A 17,443-nucleotide genomic window follows, 5' to 3' on the forward strand; every position below is an offset into this window, starting at 1 on the left:
TATCCAGGGAGAATACTACTATAAACGCTGGTTACTTTGATATTTGGTACTATATTTCTAAAAATAAAAAATCCTATAACATTTCCCGATTTGCAGATCTAAGTATTATCCTTTTTATCATGACCATAGAAAATTACCACTGAGTTCCCCTCACCCCCACTCCACACAGATTCTTCCCACTTCTTACTTTCTCTGCATAATTGTGTAGTGATTTGGATTGGGTCAATGTTCAGCGGCTACATTATTTTAACTATTAATTACTCTTCATATCATACGTACTAAACTAATTATAATTATTTTTCTTTGTTATCTTATTCCCTTTAGAGCTGATCATTTTTTGTGCATTTTTGTTTACTTTCTATTGTACACAACACTAATTACTTCAAATTGGCAAACCAAGGAAGTTTCTTCTCAACATGTTTAAAAGCATCCAGAATTATATCAATTTCTTCTTCTTGAAGAGGTTTCTTTCAAAGCTGTTGACTTGCTCTGCTCTGCCCAAATGGTCAGATATGATTCTTAGGTCTCTAGTATCTTTGTAGTAGATTTCCTTTGTCTTTTCTTTGTGTTAAATCACCCATTTCCAGTATCCCATATCTTTTTATTTCTTGGATTACTTTGTTTGTTAGGACTTACATACTAGTCAATTCAGAACAGTTGTATAAGAAGAAAAAATTGTAGGTAATTTGCATTCTTAAAATATCATTTTTCTATCACGATTTTTGCCTGAGGCTTTGAGTGATTACAGAAGGTTCAGCTGGTAATTTTTGAAGGCATATCTCCATTAATTTTTAGCTTCACTTTCGTTGTTGAGAAGTCCGCAGTTTATTGGGTGTGTTGCCCTGTGCTTCATTCCATTTTTTTCATGAGAATGTAGCACAGTTGATAACCACTAAATCTCAGTGTCATACAGCAGTGTTTATTCCTCACATGTTTAACATTCAGCTGGACAGTTCTGCTGACCTTCCCTGGGCTCACCTCATGTTAGCTGATTTTGATTGGCATCACAGGGATGAGTGAAGCTCAGCTCTGCTGCACTTGTCTTTCATTCTTCAGCAGGCAAGCTTGAGTGTTTGCCATACTGATGGCAGAATGGCAAGGAGAGAGAAACCAAATTGTGAAAAATATTTCAAGCTTACATTGTGTCAAGTTGGCTAATATCCTATTGGCCAAATGAAATCATATGGCTGAGCCAGGGTCAGAAAGTTATGCCTCTCTCCTTCCCACCTCCTTCCAATTGTAACAGGGAAGGGGCACTGGGAAAAACAAAAAACAGAGATATAAAGAGTTTTGAAAAATTGAGGTCATGTTTGCAATCTACTACATACTGGGGCATTTCCTTCAAATCTCATGTGTTACTTTTTTAGGTAAAAGAATATATTAGGGTTTTTTATTTACGTGAGACAACACTGAACTCTGTATAGTCTACATATACTTAAAACTCTGTGGTCTTGGATCCTAGGATTGGTTGGTGCATGTATATCTGTATTTTAAATTAAAATGAGCCTTTAAAAGTGTATTTTTATTTTTTTACTTGACTACATATTAACTGACTTATTAGGTGAATTGTCCAATAACACATTCAATTAAATCATTTGAAAGGCTTCCATTTGATCTGATTTTGTTTATACGCCTCTGTGCCTTGAACTGGTGCCCTCACCTCTTTCCTAGTGTTTTTTTAAGCCATTGTTCCTAAGGCTTTGTAGTTTATTTAAGCCATTGTTCTTAGGGCTTGCCGTTTATTTAAGCCATTGTTCCTCACTTGTGATGAGCACTGGGTATTATACATAAGTGATGAATCACTGAATTCTACTCCTGAAACCAATATTACACTATATGTTAACTAACTAGAATTTAAATAAAAACTTGAAACTAAAAAATAAAAAACAACAAAAAAGAAAATAATGAGGCTGAAGTTCTGAGTGGACTAATTATAATTGTACCTGCTTCCACTTGTCTCTTAGGTTGGAGTATTATTCTAAACCAGAAGCAAATTTTGGAAGAAGTTGGTGTGTGGCTGTGGACTTTTTAGCTGCATCCCTCTTTCCTACAACTTTGGTTAGAACATATGAATTCCAGAAGGGCCTGCCACCACGAATGCTTGTTAACGGCGATAGAGCCCCCTTCATCAGCGACTTTACCGACTTTCAAAACACCGTCCTGCTTGTTCTAAGTTTTCTTCCCAAAGTGGATAACTCTCCAGGTAAGGGCCTTATAAGCAATACCTTAAAGAAAATTAATATTTCATTGAAAAAAGGAAGAAATAATGATTTTATCAGATACAAAGATCGTTATAACACATACTATTAAAGAAAGTCATGATTTTTCCATGGATATCCATTCCACAGTTTTTGGTCCTTCTAATGGTAGCCTGTCCTTTCTTATGCATCTTTATTGATCCATGATGCCACCAGACTGCCTCCAGTCCACTTTTCATCCACAAACCCAGATATAATCCTTTGCTGCTGTTATCATATTCCTTTTTTAAAAACCTCATACATTGCTCTTAAATTTAGAAAAAAAAATGAAATCTCAAAAGAAAATCTGATTAATCATGATTAATGGGAAAAACTAGCAAATTGACTTATGTGAGCTCCCTTCATCTAGCCATACTAGCCATGGATGAAGTATTCTGCTGCAGCTCTTCAACTATAGGACTTCCTTCAGAATGAAAAAGGGAAGGAATCTATATTTGTATATTCGAATGACCACATCATCTCAATTTTCTAGATATGCTCTTATGCAGTGAACCAAGCTGAAAACATAATTAAAATATTACTATTTTACACCCCCTGAAAGAATCTGAAAGATATACAAGCAAAGTAAACATAAATACATTAAATATATGTTTTGAAATCTTATTTGAATTAATTCAAGTAAAAAATAAGCCCAAACATTTAAGGCTTTCATGCAATTGCAGTTTCTTCTTGCCATAGTAATATTTCCAGTGCAATATTCTCAGTCAATGGCAGGTTCCCTTTACAAAATGAGTAGAGGACTAAGTCTCCTTCCATCTGTGCTTATTTCAACCCCTGGCTTCTATATAATCCACATCCCACCAGTAGAAAGATACTTTCATGTTTGGAGAAGCAAGTGGGCTAAGGAATTAAACTGTTTTCTAAGAACTACTTTTGTGTGACAAATCTATACCATGAAAGGAGAAGCATGAATTTTGGTTATCACCTGCTTATCTCTGCCAAATTATCAGATGACATAATTGCATTGTAGGCCTGGGTTGTATAAACTGGATCTTTCCTCTTAAGATGTACAAGGTGAAGAACTGAGTGGAGAGTGGAAGTTATTTCATTTAAAGCTTGAAAGTACCATACTACAAGATTTTATTACAAGATTCAGTTTTACTGAAATTCAGCTTTATGTCATGCAGTTTTGAATTGCTTTCACAAGAAAAAAAATGGGAGAGTAAATGTTGAAAACTATTGGTGAAAAAATGGTGAGCTTTGATAGTATAATTGTGCAGATGTTGTATAATGAGGCATTTACTCTCATGTAGTTGTCAGTCTCATGGCAATCACTCCCCATTGATACTCAGAATTCAGTCACAGTGTCAAAGATCTTGAAGTTTTCAAGTAAGCAGAGAATAGAGAAAACAGATGTATTGAAAACAAAGCATGAGAATGGGGCACCTAGGTGGCTCAGTCGTTAAGCGTCTGCCTTTGGCTCAGGTCATGATCCCAGAGTCCTGGGATTGAGCCCCACATCAGGCTCCCTGCTCAGCGGGAAGCCTGCTTCTCCCTCTCCCACTCCCCCTGCTTGTGTTCCCTCTCTTGCTGTGTCTTTCTGTGTCAAATAAATAAATAAAATCTTAAAATAAAAAAAGAACAAATATACTTAAAAAAAAAAGAAAACAAAGCATGAGTGAAAAACAAATATTGATATTTAAAAATGAGCATTTTCAGTTAATCTTTGATAGAAACATATGTATACATTTACAGTAAAGTTTCGAAGTGTCATTTAGCTACTTTTTAGTCTCCAGAAGTGTTTTCCACAAGAAACCTAAGCTAAATTCATTTAATTTAATCTACAAAATAAAATTAAACTTTTCAGGCTTCAAATTAGCTTTTTAACATTTTTGCTGATGGTAAGACTTGGCACGGAGTTTTTCGTTTTTAATTATGTAAACTTCTGAACCATTTCTTTATCTACAGTGACATTAAGTTTTAATCCTTGACTATACATATTCTAAGAGTAAAGCTCATATTAAAGTTGCAAAATAGTATTAGGTATAAATTAGTAAGAAAACAAAGCTTGCCTAGATTTTATTACTTTTTACCCCCATGGGTGATATTTAAAATAAACAGTGAAGACTGAATGAAGATTTAAAACTGTCAGAAGTTTTGAAAGCCAGCAGGCTTGCATCCACAAGGCCCAGAAGTCTATAGCAAACTAAGAGACAGTTCTTAAAAGGTTTGTGCAGACTCATTGTGGCAAATTCCCAAGGGTCCAAAGCAGAGGCAGCAAACTGAAACACACCCAGTCTTTTCATGAAAGAGGCCTATTTGTTCATTTTAATAGCTATGGACTGAGGGGCAGGCTTCCTATTTAATATTGCCTACTCTCCAGAAACCAAGAACTTGATAAGTGCCATCTTGGCGCTTTCCCTTTGTTTTGCTTCAGGGTGGAGATATCTCCTGGAAAGGAACTTGTACACACATCTGTGTCATGTTTTTTTTCAGAGGATACCCCTTGATTGCATGGCTCTGATGGCCAACAGGGCTTAATTAAATTCATGGGTTCCGTAGGACTGTAACAAACAAAAGCTGCTACCTGAGGATCCAGCTTAAAATCATCTGGCATCCAGGTGTTGACTGAGCTCTGCCTCTTTGGGATACTGACAGGTCTTAGCCCACCTTTAACTACTGGGGGCCATTAAGAACACACTAAGCAGTTTCACAAAGGATTGAAAGACAACCAAGAGCAAGGGCAGGGTTGAATAAGATTTATCTTTTATACAGAGGCCTCTTCTTCAAAACTGGGAGAGGTGGTTGTTTTGTCCAATCCATAGAAACCAGCACAGAAAGGCAAGGAAAATGAAGACACAGAGGAATATGTTCCAAACAACAGAACAGCATAAAACCTCTGAAAAAGACTTTAATAAAATGGAGATAAGTGATTTACCTGATAAAGAGTTCAAAATAATGGTCATAAAGATGCTCTCTGAGGTCAGGAAAAGAATTCATGAACAAAGTAAAAATTTCAACAGGGAAATATAAAATATAAGAAAGTACCAAACTGAAATTACCAACCTGAAAAAAATATAATAACGGAGCTGAAAAATTCAATAGAGAGATTCAACTGCAGTTTGGATGAAGTGGAAGACAGGATCTGGAACTTGAGTACAAGGCAGCAGATTTCATTAATGGGAGGAGCAAAAAGAGAGAAGAATGAGAAAGGATGAAGATAGCTTAAAGACATTTATGGCACAATATCAAGTGGACCAATATTTGTGTTGCAAGGCTCCCAGAAATAGAAGAGATAGAGAAAGGGGCAGAAAATGCACTGAAAGAAATAATGACTGAAAATTTCTGTAACTTGGGGAAGGACACAGACATCCAGATTCAGGAAACCTAGAGTTCCAGATAAGATGAACTCCAAAAAAGCTACACCAAGACACATTATAATTAAATTGTCAAAAGTTAAAGACAAATAGAGAATCTTAAAAGCAATAAGAGAAAAACAACTCATTATGTACAAGGGAACCCCCCTGCCCCCATAAGACTCAGCAGATTTTTCAGGAGAAATTTTACCAGCCAGAAGGGTAGCATGAATTATTTAAAGTGCTGAAAGAAAAAACTCCCAACCATGATTACTCTACCTGACAAAATATTTCTTTAGAATTGAAGGAAAAATAAAGAGTTCTCCAGACAAGCAAAAGCTGAAGGGGTTCAGCACCACTAGACTAGCTTTATAAGAAAAGTTAAAGGGATTTGTTTAAGCTGAAACAAAAGAGTTGCTAATTAGTAGCAATAAAACATATGAAAGCATAAATCCCTCTGATAAATACAGTTAAATTCAGGATAATCTAATGTAATAGTGGTGGGTTCATAACCTATAAACTTATAAATTAAGAAAAACAATTCCATTTATAATTATATCAAAAGTAAAATACCTAGAAATAAATTTAACCAAAGAGGTGAAAGACCTGTACACTAAAAACTATGACATTAATGAAAGAAATTGAAAAAGACACAAGTAAATGGAAAGAAATTCCATGTTTATGAATTGGAAACATTAATATTGTTAAAATGTCCATACTACGCAAAGCAGTCTACAGATTTAATGCATTGTCTATTAAAATTCCAGTGTCATTTTTCACAGAAATAAAACAATCCTAAAACGTGGATGCAACCACAAAAGACCCTGCATAGCCAAAGAAATCTTGAGAAAGAAGAACAAAGCTGGAGGCATCTCACTTACAATTTTCAAACTACTACAAAGCTATAGTTACCTAAACAGTAAGGTACTGGCACAAAAACAGACACATAGATCAATGGAACAGAATAAAGAGCCCAGAAATAAGCCCACACATGTGTGGTCAGTTAATTTACAACAAAGGAGCTGAGAATATACAATAGGGAAAGGACATTCTCTTAAATAAGTGGTGCTGAGAGAACTGGACAGCCACCTGCAAAATAATGAAATTGGGCCATTATCTTACCCCAAATGCAAATGAATTAAAGACTTGGCAGTGAAACCTAGAACCATAATCCCCTAGGAAAAAACAGGGGGTAAGCTCCTTAACACTGGTCTTACTGATGAGTTTTTGGATTTGACACCAAAAGCAAAGGCAACAACAACAAAATACAAATGGGACTATATCAAATAAAAAGGAAGCAAAGGAAATCATCAAAAAAAAAAAAAGGAAAAAACCCTACAAAATGGGAGAAATTGTTTGTAAATCATATATCTGATTGGGGATAAATATCCAAAAAACATTTTAAAAATCTGATTTAAAAATGGGCAGATCTGAACAGACATTTTTCCAAAGAAGACATTTTTCCAAAGAAGACCAACAGGTGCATGAAAAAGTGCTCAACATCACTAGTCATCACGAAAATGCAGAGATCAGGGAAAACCACAATGAGATACCACCTCATACCTGTTAGAATGGCTATTATTAAAAAGACAAGATGTAACAAATATTAAGGAGAATGTGGAGAAAAGGGAACCCTTATGAACTGCTGGTGGGGAAGTAGATTGGTGTAGCCACTATGAAAAATAGTATAAAGTTTTCTCAAAAATTAAAAATAGAACCACTATATGATCCAGTAATTCCACTTCTGAGTATTTATCTGAAGGAACTGAGGTCACTGTCTCAGAAAGATATATACAGCCCCACATTCAGTGCAGCATTATTTACGTTATTTACAATAGCTAAGGCATGGAAACAATGTTAAGTGTCCATCAGTGGATGAATGGGTGAAGAAAATGTGACGTATACGTATATATTCACACATATGTATCAATAGATATAAAATGGAATATTATCAGCCATAAAAAAGTATAAAATCCTGTCAATTGCAACAACATGGATGAACCTTGAGGGCTTTATGCTAAGTGAAATAAGTCAGAGAAAGAAAAATACTGTCTGATCTCATTTTACATGGAATTTATAAAAAATCAAACTCATAGATATAGAAAAGAGATTAGTGGTTGCCAGAGACAGGGGGTAGGGGTTGGGTAAAATGGGCAAAGGTGGTCAAAAGATACAAACTTCCAGATAGAAGATAAATAAGTCAGGGAGATGTAATGTATGGTATGGTGACTGTAGTTAACAATATTGTATTATATATTTGCAAGTTGCTAAGGGAGTATATCTTAAAAGTTCTCATCACAAGAAAAAAATCTGTGACCATATCTGGTGACAGATGTTAACTAAACTTATTGTGATAATCATATATATATAATTACATTGTACTCCCAAAACTAACACAATGTTATATGTCAATTATATTTCAATTAAAAAACTTACTAAATTTTCAATCTGATAATCTATTGCATTAAATTGAAAGTACACAATGGGGTGCGACATAAAGTTAAGATGTAAAGTTAAGTGGTTAACTCCTACTTATTAAACACCTACCATGTGCCTGAAATTGTGTCAGGTGCTTTTTTTCCCTTTATCATATATAAATATCACTACAATACTTTTATAAAAATATATTGCCAAGGCTGGAGCTGATCATAGGCATTTGGCTTTGAAGAGACACCACGGAGCTGGTCCTGCTCTCAGCCAGCTGCCCAGTGTGGGGCGGTGGAGCAAATATGAATATTAGAGTTGTCCAAAGTGAGGTGAATCCATGTACCTGTGTAATGAACAGCTGGGGTAGGTGGCTGACATATGTCAGCAGTTGGCTTGCTTCATATTATCTTCCTCAGTAGTCCCTTCTTCAGTGTTCCTGTCGCTTATACCTTAACGAATATTATACATATTCTGGGATGTATGATTTTTGCATGCAGTAAAAGGAATGCCTTTTGAGACTCCTGACCACAGTAAAGCAAGGCTCCTAACTCCCTGGGAACAATGGACTGTGGAGGGCAGGTTACCTCTGCACAGAAGTTTTGTACAATTTTCCCAACAATTCTTTATTTTCTGGCAAGTCTCTATACAAAGTATGATCCAACTCACGTCTAAACAAAGCTTCTCTCCTGGGTTGCTAATTCCAAAAATGCCAAAGTCACATGGTGTTTGGATGCTTGGAATTAATAACTATTAAAATGTTTTGAAACTGAACCAAAATTTTTATTATTATTGAGTTTTCTCTAAGGAAAGAATGGTTAGTAAACTGCACTGTTTCTGTGATGATGTGAAATGAGAGGTATTTAATTCGAGGGCCAGTTGCTGGTTCTTCACATGCTGTTAAGAAGTGAAGATTTTTACTAGAAGATGCCTCTGTTTAATGTACCTGGGATCTTTCTGAAGAGAGGATTTATAGCAAGCTAGGCAAGCCCAGCTTATAAACTAAATGGCTATAAAGTGAGGGTGTAATAGATAAATCCAAGGAAATACCAGATTTATAAGAAACCAAGACCAGCTTAGCTTGTAATGAATGGGATTATGTTAAGAGAAGAAAATTTCCAATCATTTCGTCATGGTCAGTTTAAGTAGACTTACATGTAAACCAGAATCATCTCTTCACAAGTTTATTATAGATTGTTTTGATTACCACATATCTCCTTGCATTATTTAAGAGGAAATATACTCTCTTGTTTTATACCAGCCAATCCCTATTGTATGAGTGTACTTCGTTGGTTTTGCTAGCTCCACATTGTATTGATAGATGAGGTCATTTTTACATTTATTAAGTTACTGGGTTCAGGAAGGCCCACTGTCATGACTGGTGTTAGAAGGCTCTGGGCATCTTACAAACAGCCTGGGAGTCAGCCTTCTAAATCTGGAACAAAGTGGATTTTGCTACCTTTCCAGACAAAAGGCTGCTAAACCAGTTAAGAAAATAATTTATTTCATGCAGTTAAAGTATATGGTAATTTAAAAGCCTCTGCTTACTCAAATTATTAAAGTCTGCCATTTTTTATAAAAGGAAATAAAATGAACAACTATATAGCTGACCTGTGGTCTGGCAGAAACCCCTTCTCCAGCAACAGTACAAAAGTAAATAATGGAGTGGGTTTTTTTTAGCAGGTCCAAAGTAAAAGAAAACATCTTTTCTTAGTCCTCCTGCTCTCAACCCCTGTATTTTGCCCATTAATATTTGCCTTTCAATACATGAGTCTTGGTGTAGGTAAGCCAAAGTGGTAACTATTTCCAAAGCAGCAATTGTATTGAATTCTTGACTTAGAGAACGTTCTCATAGCTGCTGACATTAACTCCAAGAGATAACTACATCCTACTTTGAGAAGTAAACATGTCAAAAAACAAAGCTCGGATACGAGATGAAACTGAAAAACCTAGTAACATTTGTAAACAAAAGAGTGAAGAGAGTTTTAGACCAACTTAAAAATCAATTTGTTTCAATAAACTGATTTTTTGGGGGTAATGATCATTGTTTTGTATTCCGAAAGTATTGAGTATAGAAATCAGTTGTATGATAATGCCTTTGTATGTTTGTCTTTTCCCACGTATTTTTAAATAACCAGTAATCTATACTTTAATAACATTTTTCTTTGGTGTAAGAAAACTTTATTGCCAATATTTTACTAATAAAGAAACAGAGGTTTTGTAAGTTTAAATAATTCACCAGCTGGAAATGAGACAATAAATTTGCATCCTGGCATATTATGTTAAAGCCTGTGTTCCTTCTCTTTAACACATCATCCTCCTATATACTGAAATCTATCCTCTAGATAAGTCTGAACTCTAGTGTCAGCCCTTTGCTTTCTTGTTGGATGTGTTGACTGACTCAACATTGATCAAATATGAAGATTTAAAACTAGCCTAACTTCCTCACTAGTTTAAATAGAAAGAAGAGAAAAGAGCTATCCTTGGGTCTTGGGACTTTATAACAGATTAGCTCTAGCTAATTGAGAAACATGAACCAAATACTTTCATCCACCAATCAGGTAACATGCTCCATCTCCATGGAAAGGAGTAAATGATGTTTACAATTAAGCATTATCCTCCCATCCCCAGAGTGTAGGAAGAAAACAGAAGTAGACCTGGGACCAAGCGTTCTGGACACTTTCAAACTGATACCTCTCATATGTTAACAGATCTAACCTGAAATATTTCTTCTCTTCAAAAATTGTTTTAAAAACTCTTTTTCTTTTAAATTGCTGTTACTTTTACTGATTTATCTTAAACTATATTTATTGTATTCAAACTTTAAATGTCTAAGTGCTTTGAAACATTAAATGAAAATTAAAGTCTTCTTCCCACCTCTCTTCATTTACATTTCTTGGCCCTTCACCCAATTTTTAAAAGTGGTGCAAATTCCTAGAATGTGTTTGTACATAAAACAGTGTATATAAGTGGATAAATAAAACCTATGTTGTTTGCACAAATGAAATCATACTCACTGCCTTGCACTATATTTTTTTACTAGAAAATTTTCTTGAAGCTCTTTGATATCAGGAAATATTGATCCAACTCCTTCTGCTTAAAGGATATGTAGCATTTCATTTAATAAATTTACTATAACTGTAGGCATTATTTTCTCTTATAAGCTTTGTCAATAATGTAATAATGGCATTTTATGTATGTTTTTCTTGGCATAGGGTTTATGATTTTACCAATACATTTGTAGAAAGGAAATGAATTAAAGTCAATGAGTCATATATTGCTGAGTGGTACTTAAAATAGTTTTCAGGAGTTTACATTTTTGTCATAAAACTGAACTGAGGCTTCTGTTTTCTCTAAGCCACTACTGTATAGCAATTTCTCTAACTTAGGTTAGTTTCTTATGCAGAAAATGCTTCTTCACTGTTGTATGAATTTATAATTCTTTCTTTTTTTAATTTAAATTCATTAGCCAACATATAGTACATCATTAGTTTCAGATGTAGAGTTCAGTAATTCAGCAGTTTTATATAACACCCACTGCTCAATACATCATGTTCCCTCCTTCATGCACCCAATTACTCCATCCCCCCACCCACCTACCCCTCCAGCAACTCTCAGTTTGTTTCCTATAGTTAAGAGTCGCTTAAGATCTGTCTCCCGCTCTGATTTCTTCCCATTCAGTTTTCCCTCCCTTCCCCTATGATCCTCTGCACTGTTTCTTATATTCCACATATGAGTGAAACCATATGATAATTGTCTTTCTCCGATTGACTTATTTTGCTCAGCATAATACCCTCCAGTTCCTCCACATCATTGTAAATTGTAAATGGTAAGATTTCATCCTTTTTGGTGGCTGAGTAATATTCCATTGTATGTATATATCACATCTTTATTCATTCATCTGTCAGTGGACATCTAGGCTCTTTCCATAGTTTGACTATTGTGGACATTGCTGCTATAAACATTGGGGTGCAGTTGCTCTTTCGGATCAGTACATCTGTATCTCTTGTGTAAATACCTAGTAGTGCAATTATTAGGTCATGGGGTACCTCTATTTTCAACTTCTTGAGGACCCTCCATACTGTTTTCCAGAGTGGCTGCACCAGCTTGCACTCCCACCAACAGTGTAAGAGGGTTCCCCTTTCTCTACATCCTCACCAACATTGGTTGTTTCCTGACTTGTTCATTTTAGCCATTTTGACTGGTGTGAGATGATATCTCATTGTGCTTTTGATTTGTATTTCCTTGATGGCAAGTGATGTGGAGCATTTTTTCATGTGTCTGTTGGCCATTTGTATGTCTTCTTTGGAGAAATGTCTGTTCATGCCTTCTGCCCATTTCTTGACTGGCTTATTTGTTCTTTGAGTGTTGAGTCTGATAAGTTCTTTACAGATCTTGGATACTATCCCTTTATCTGATATGTCATTTGCAAATATCTTCTCCCATTCTGAGGTTGCCTTTTAGTTTTGTTGATGAATTTACAATTCTTTCTATGTGTTTATGCACTTTTCCTAGTTTTCTGATTATTTGTATTTCTTATTAATTTTTATAATGAGTTGGTCAATAAATTTTAAATTTAAAAACTTCATGTGTATAATTATCAAGTAATGAATGTTAATTTTTATATGCAAAATACATGCAAAATTTTTATATACAAAAAATATATATGCAAAATAAACATTTTAACAATTAAGTATTAACTTGAATTTACATGTAAATTTTATATCTTTTCCAGGTTCATTTTTATTGACTGTATGGACAATTTTAATGAAGAATCATGATGTAAGGAAGGAAGTTCTAGAGCTTTTTCAAATAATTCTTGAAATCTTTAATCCAACATTTCAGAGTGTTCCCAATGTTTAATTAATGAACTAAAGATGAACAGTTCTAATTTGTTGAGCAACAGTAATTTCAAAATTTTAATGTGATCATAACCATATAGTTTTCTTGTTGATATTTTTGATTTATGCTCACTTGTTCGGATTCCATCCATGCATTCTAACATTAAATTCAAATTAATGCTATGATTATTTTTCCTCAATTAATAATTCTTGATTTTTTAAATTTATCAATACTTAAAATGTTTAGCATCTAAAGGAAATTATCTTAAGCTATTATAAATCACTGTGAAATCAATAAACAGACATTAAAATTATATGGCTCTTTTGTTGTTACCCTATATAACCTAATTACATGACATTTAGAGCAATATGTCTTGCTGATTTATAACCAAAATCCAGAACATTTTAAAACTAAATACTGACAGTCAATTAAATTTTTAAAACTCATAAAACAGAACTGGCAGATGGAATACATACTGATTTGTCTTCTTGTGTGTGTGTTTCCACTGACTACAGTTTTATAGCAATTACACACTGTTTGCCCTCCTCTGGTCCACACTTGATAATGAATGCTTAAGGGTCATGTTTGTCAGTGTTGTTCTCTTTCAGGAGATAGAGGTGGTGACTTCCAGAGCTGAAAGAAAGCTTTCATATGCAGGTTTTCCCAGGGCCTCATCCACAGACTAAATCTGCCCTCTAACTGTTGGAAAAAGAAATGCTCCTACCCTTGCTCTCTTTCTGATATAAGTAATGTCCACATCATGACCAGAGGGATCTTTTCAATTGTAAGTCAGATCATGTTTCTCCTCTGCTCAAACTTAAAATGGCTTGTGCTCTCTCCCAGGGCAAAACCCACAGCATATATATATGTGGCTCATGCAGCTGATGTGATCTGGATCCCTCACTCCCTTTGCCCTGCTCTCCTCCCACTCTCCCCTTTCACACCGGCCTCCTTGCTCTTCCTCAAACACTAAAACACACCCATGAGTCATGATTTTCAGAGCATTGTTTCCTTTCTGTCAAGAATGCTCTTCCCCCAAATCACTGCCTGCCTCATCTCCTCACCTCCTACCGGTCTTTTTTCCAGTGCCACCTTCTCTGACTGTCAGGATATTCTTTGACTTCATTGTGTAAATTTGTGCCCACTCAACAATCTCTATCCTTTTTATCCTGCTTTATTTTTTTCTTCATATCACTTATCTCCACCCATCACATGCTCTGTTAGTTTCTTTGTTTCTTGTCTGCCTTCCTACACCAGTGTGGGAGCTCCATGATGGTAAAACTTTATTTTCTATAATAGCTGCATCCTTAGGACCCAGGACAGAAGTTTTACTAAGCACTCAAATATAGTCTTATTTGGATGAATAAGTGAAAAAAAAATGAAAGTGTGAATAAATGAAAAAGAATTGATAGAGGTTTCAAATGCTAAAACCGAGTTTTATTTTAATATGAAAGCCACAGGCATATACTATGGATACTGGAAGAAAAGAGTAGAAATTACCTGACAATCAAAGTGCATAATAAGTTTCAGAAGACAAAATCAGAATAAGCAAGGAATTGCGGCTATCCCATCTGATCACTAGGATATAGTGTAGCAAAATAGTCACAAAAATAAAGAAAAAGTAATAAAATCAAATGGGACAAAAAGTAAATTGACTGAATTAACTATAGTGGGTGGAGAGAAGTAGCATTTCATAGACACTCCTAATAATGTGATCTTTTGAGGAGTGGAAAATAAGGGGGGCCATTTCTACAAAGGAAGAAGTTAGGAAGTCACACTTGTTTGTGAGAAGTAACCCTTCTGTTTATGGGGTGGAGGGCCAGCTCTGGCCTACCAATAATTTAAAAAAAAAAAAAATCATTTTGAACCCGTAGTACACTTTATTGCAATGACGCAGAGAAAGGTGAACTAATAGAAAATTTTTCAATAATAAAAAACTTTTGCAAAGCATGCTTTTATTTTTTATGTTCTATATTATTCCTACACAAAGCAGCTAGCTGTAATTTGATCTGTATATTCATTAGTAGAGGAATGATTCCATACTGTTCCTAATTAGAGTATGTTCTTTCTGTGTTTAAAAGAGGCATAAAACTAATAAATGAGTCTCCATTTCCTCTCTGTTCCTATGCCCCAGTCACATCCTTATTTTAGGATTCTGCTTTCATAGGCAACACATTGGTATAATGGAATCTCATGATCCTACATTATTTCCACTGGAACAAAAGGAGAGAGAGAGGGAGAGAGAACCACAGGAAGAGATCATCTGAATTGGTTTATTGCTTTAGGATTTCACACGAGAACCAAGTCTCCTGAAATCCTTTTAGTTTTGAATTTCCAAGTTTACATATCTGGGAAATATATGTTTAATTAATTGGTGTACGGGATTGAAATCAGGACCTTTATAAATTAATGAAGTCAAGTCACACCACTCACCTCGTCTCTAAAACTAATGGAATTCCAAGGAGCAGAATGTTTGGAGTGCTTAGACTTGCAGGCTGAGGACTGAAACCATGTACCCATTTGCAAAGTGCTTGGCATTTCTGGGGGCGTGCATCCCTTCAACATTCTCATTAGTCCTAATGAACCATAAGCTTTGAACATATTAACTCCTTGTTTTACCTTTTGGGCTTCTTTTGGTATTACACCCACATACTGTGAGAATTAAACCCAAACAGATTATGGGATAACAATTTACACTCAGCTACACTTTTGATAGAATAAGCGATTACCTGGATTAGTAAGAGTTCCTTTCATTAAAGTGACGATAACCCAAATCAAACCCCCTAGGGCAAAAAGGGGATCTAGTGGAGGGACACCTTGTTGTCAAATGTAATTAAAGGAGAGTTGTTAATCAATCCTTGGGCCATGAACACTGCCAGGACTCTCTAACCCAACCTCTTGCCTCTGCTTCTCTGTTTTTCAGCTTCATTTTTTTCCCATTAGAGGCTGGCTTCTTGCTTGCCCTGCTTCCCAGCACCTGCGTCCCACATGTTGCTGCTCCTTCTACCAAGAGGCACCGGCTGGCTTTCCCTAATTCCAATTTGAAAAAAGCCCCAGGGAAGGATACTGAGTTACTCTTTTTAGGTCATAGGCCTACCCTTGGTGTATTCAGCCAAGGCAAAAAGGCCACAGTGCCATGACTGACCCAGCCTGAGTCTGGGGCCTAATCTTGGACTAGTTAATATCACAGGAAGTGTGGGGGCTTGGAGATCAGATCTGAAATAACATAACAGCTCCCATTCAAACTGTGTGGCCTAACTGGAAAGGGAGATAGCTGAAGGAGAGTGTTGACTGAGAAGTGCTGGCAAAGGAACCATGTGACTACACTCTGTATATGGAGAGATTTCAAGGAAAATGAGAAGGCCTTATTGTTTCTGTAAAATTGGTATCTCATGTGCTTGGGTTTTTGAAATTCCATACTAGAATTCCATGCATTACTTCAATTTAAGGCAGCATCCATATTAAAAAACAAATAGGGGCAACTGGATGGTGCAGTTGGTTGAGTGCTGGACTCTTGGTTTCAGCTGGGGTCATGAACTCGGGGTTGTGGGTTGGAGCCCCACATTGGGCTCTGCGCTCACCCTTGGAGTCTGCTTGGGACTCTCTCTCCTGGCGCCCTCTGCCCGCCCCCCCCCCAACATAAATAAATAAATCTTAAAAAAAAAAAGAAACCCAAACAGAACTATTTTTGGAGGAATGTGATGCCACTCAGAATGGCTTGCCCAAGATTTATCCTATTCCAACCGTTCTCCTTGCTGGCAGAACCTGCCTCTCTCTATAGAAGCTGAGAATGTCCCCTGAAACTACCACCATTTTTGGTTCATGGTAGGCACTTAATAAATGTTGAAGAACTGAGTGGTTAATGGAGATTGAATGCTTAAGGAGCCCCAGCACCGCACCCTGAGAGGCTATGTGCCTAGGGATTAAGTCCATGTAGTTTGGAGTCATGCAGATATTAGTTCAAGTCTCAGTTCTGATCTTCGGAAAGTTAAAATTTGGAAAACATACACACAAATACACATTTTATATCAAAGTGTCTGGTAGAGTATCTGGTAAATAATAATAATAACAAACCTACACAATGTCAAGGATTTCTCTAAATGCTTACATCTATTTGCTCACCTAAACATCACAACAACTCTTACGAGCTAGATAGGTACACTTACTACTTACATTTCACAGATGAGGAAACTGAGAACAGAGAGGATAAGTGACTTGTCTAAGGTCACTCAACTAATACAATACTATTTGTCCAGTGTCATTAAATAAGTATTAGTTATGATTAGACTTGCAATCATTAAGATGCCATTTGGAAAGAACCTAAAACAGAGAACAGAAAAAAAAAGAGAGAGAATATGTTATATTTAAGTTTTTATAGTACCATCTAGTAATAATCAAAAGAATCTCATCATTGTACATATTTCACCCTATGTAATAACTGAGGATATTTTATTTTGCTTAATGCAGTCTTTAAACGGGTATTATAAATTGGCAATATATTTACAATTACATATTTACATATTTTATGGGCCCAACAAAGAAAATAGCACACGTTTAAAGGATCATTCCAACTAACATTCAAGAAACCAGATTTCCAGTGCTGATGTTGATAATAACTTTAAA

The 17,443-nt window shown here is 35.6% G+C and overlaps 1 protein-coding gene and 1 pseudogene across 1 annotated transcript in view; both read left to right on the forward strand.

The window, feature by feature from the left end:
- C8H6orf58 (chromosome 8 C6orf58 homolog) overlaps positions 1 to 13,056 on the forward strand; it is a 20,119-nt gene extending 7,063 nt beyond the window's left edge. Inside the window, exons 5-6 of the mRNA XM_006730291.3 lie at positions 1,965 to 2,203; positions 12,714 to 13,056. Coding sequence (XP_006730354.2) covers positions 1,965 to 2,203; positions 12,714 to 12,841 — 367 coding nt within the window. The 3' untranslated portion in view covers positions 12,842 to 13,056. The remainder of the gene's footprint in view (positions 1 to 1,964; positions 2,204 to 12,713) is intronic.
- On the forward strand, positions 8,201 to 8,795 carry LOC102727680 (ORM1-like protein 1 pseudogene; annotated as a pseudogene).
- Positions 13,057 to 17,443: the final 4,387 nt, after the last annotated feature.

Source organism: Leptonychotes weddellii, chromosome 8, assembly GCF_054177405.1.
Source record: "Leptonychotes weddellii isolate Sample4059 chromosome 8, ASM5417740v2, whole genome shotgun sequence".
Taxonomy (NCBI): domain Eukaryota; kingdom Metazoa; phylum Chordata; class Mammalia; order Carnivora; family Phocidae; genus Leptonychotes; species Leptonychotes weddellii.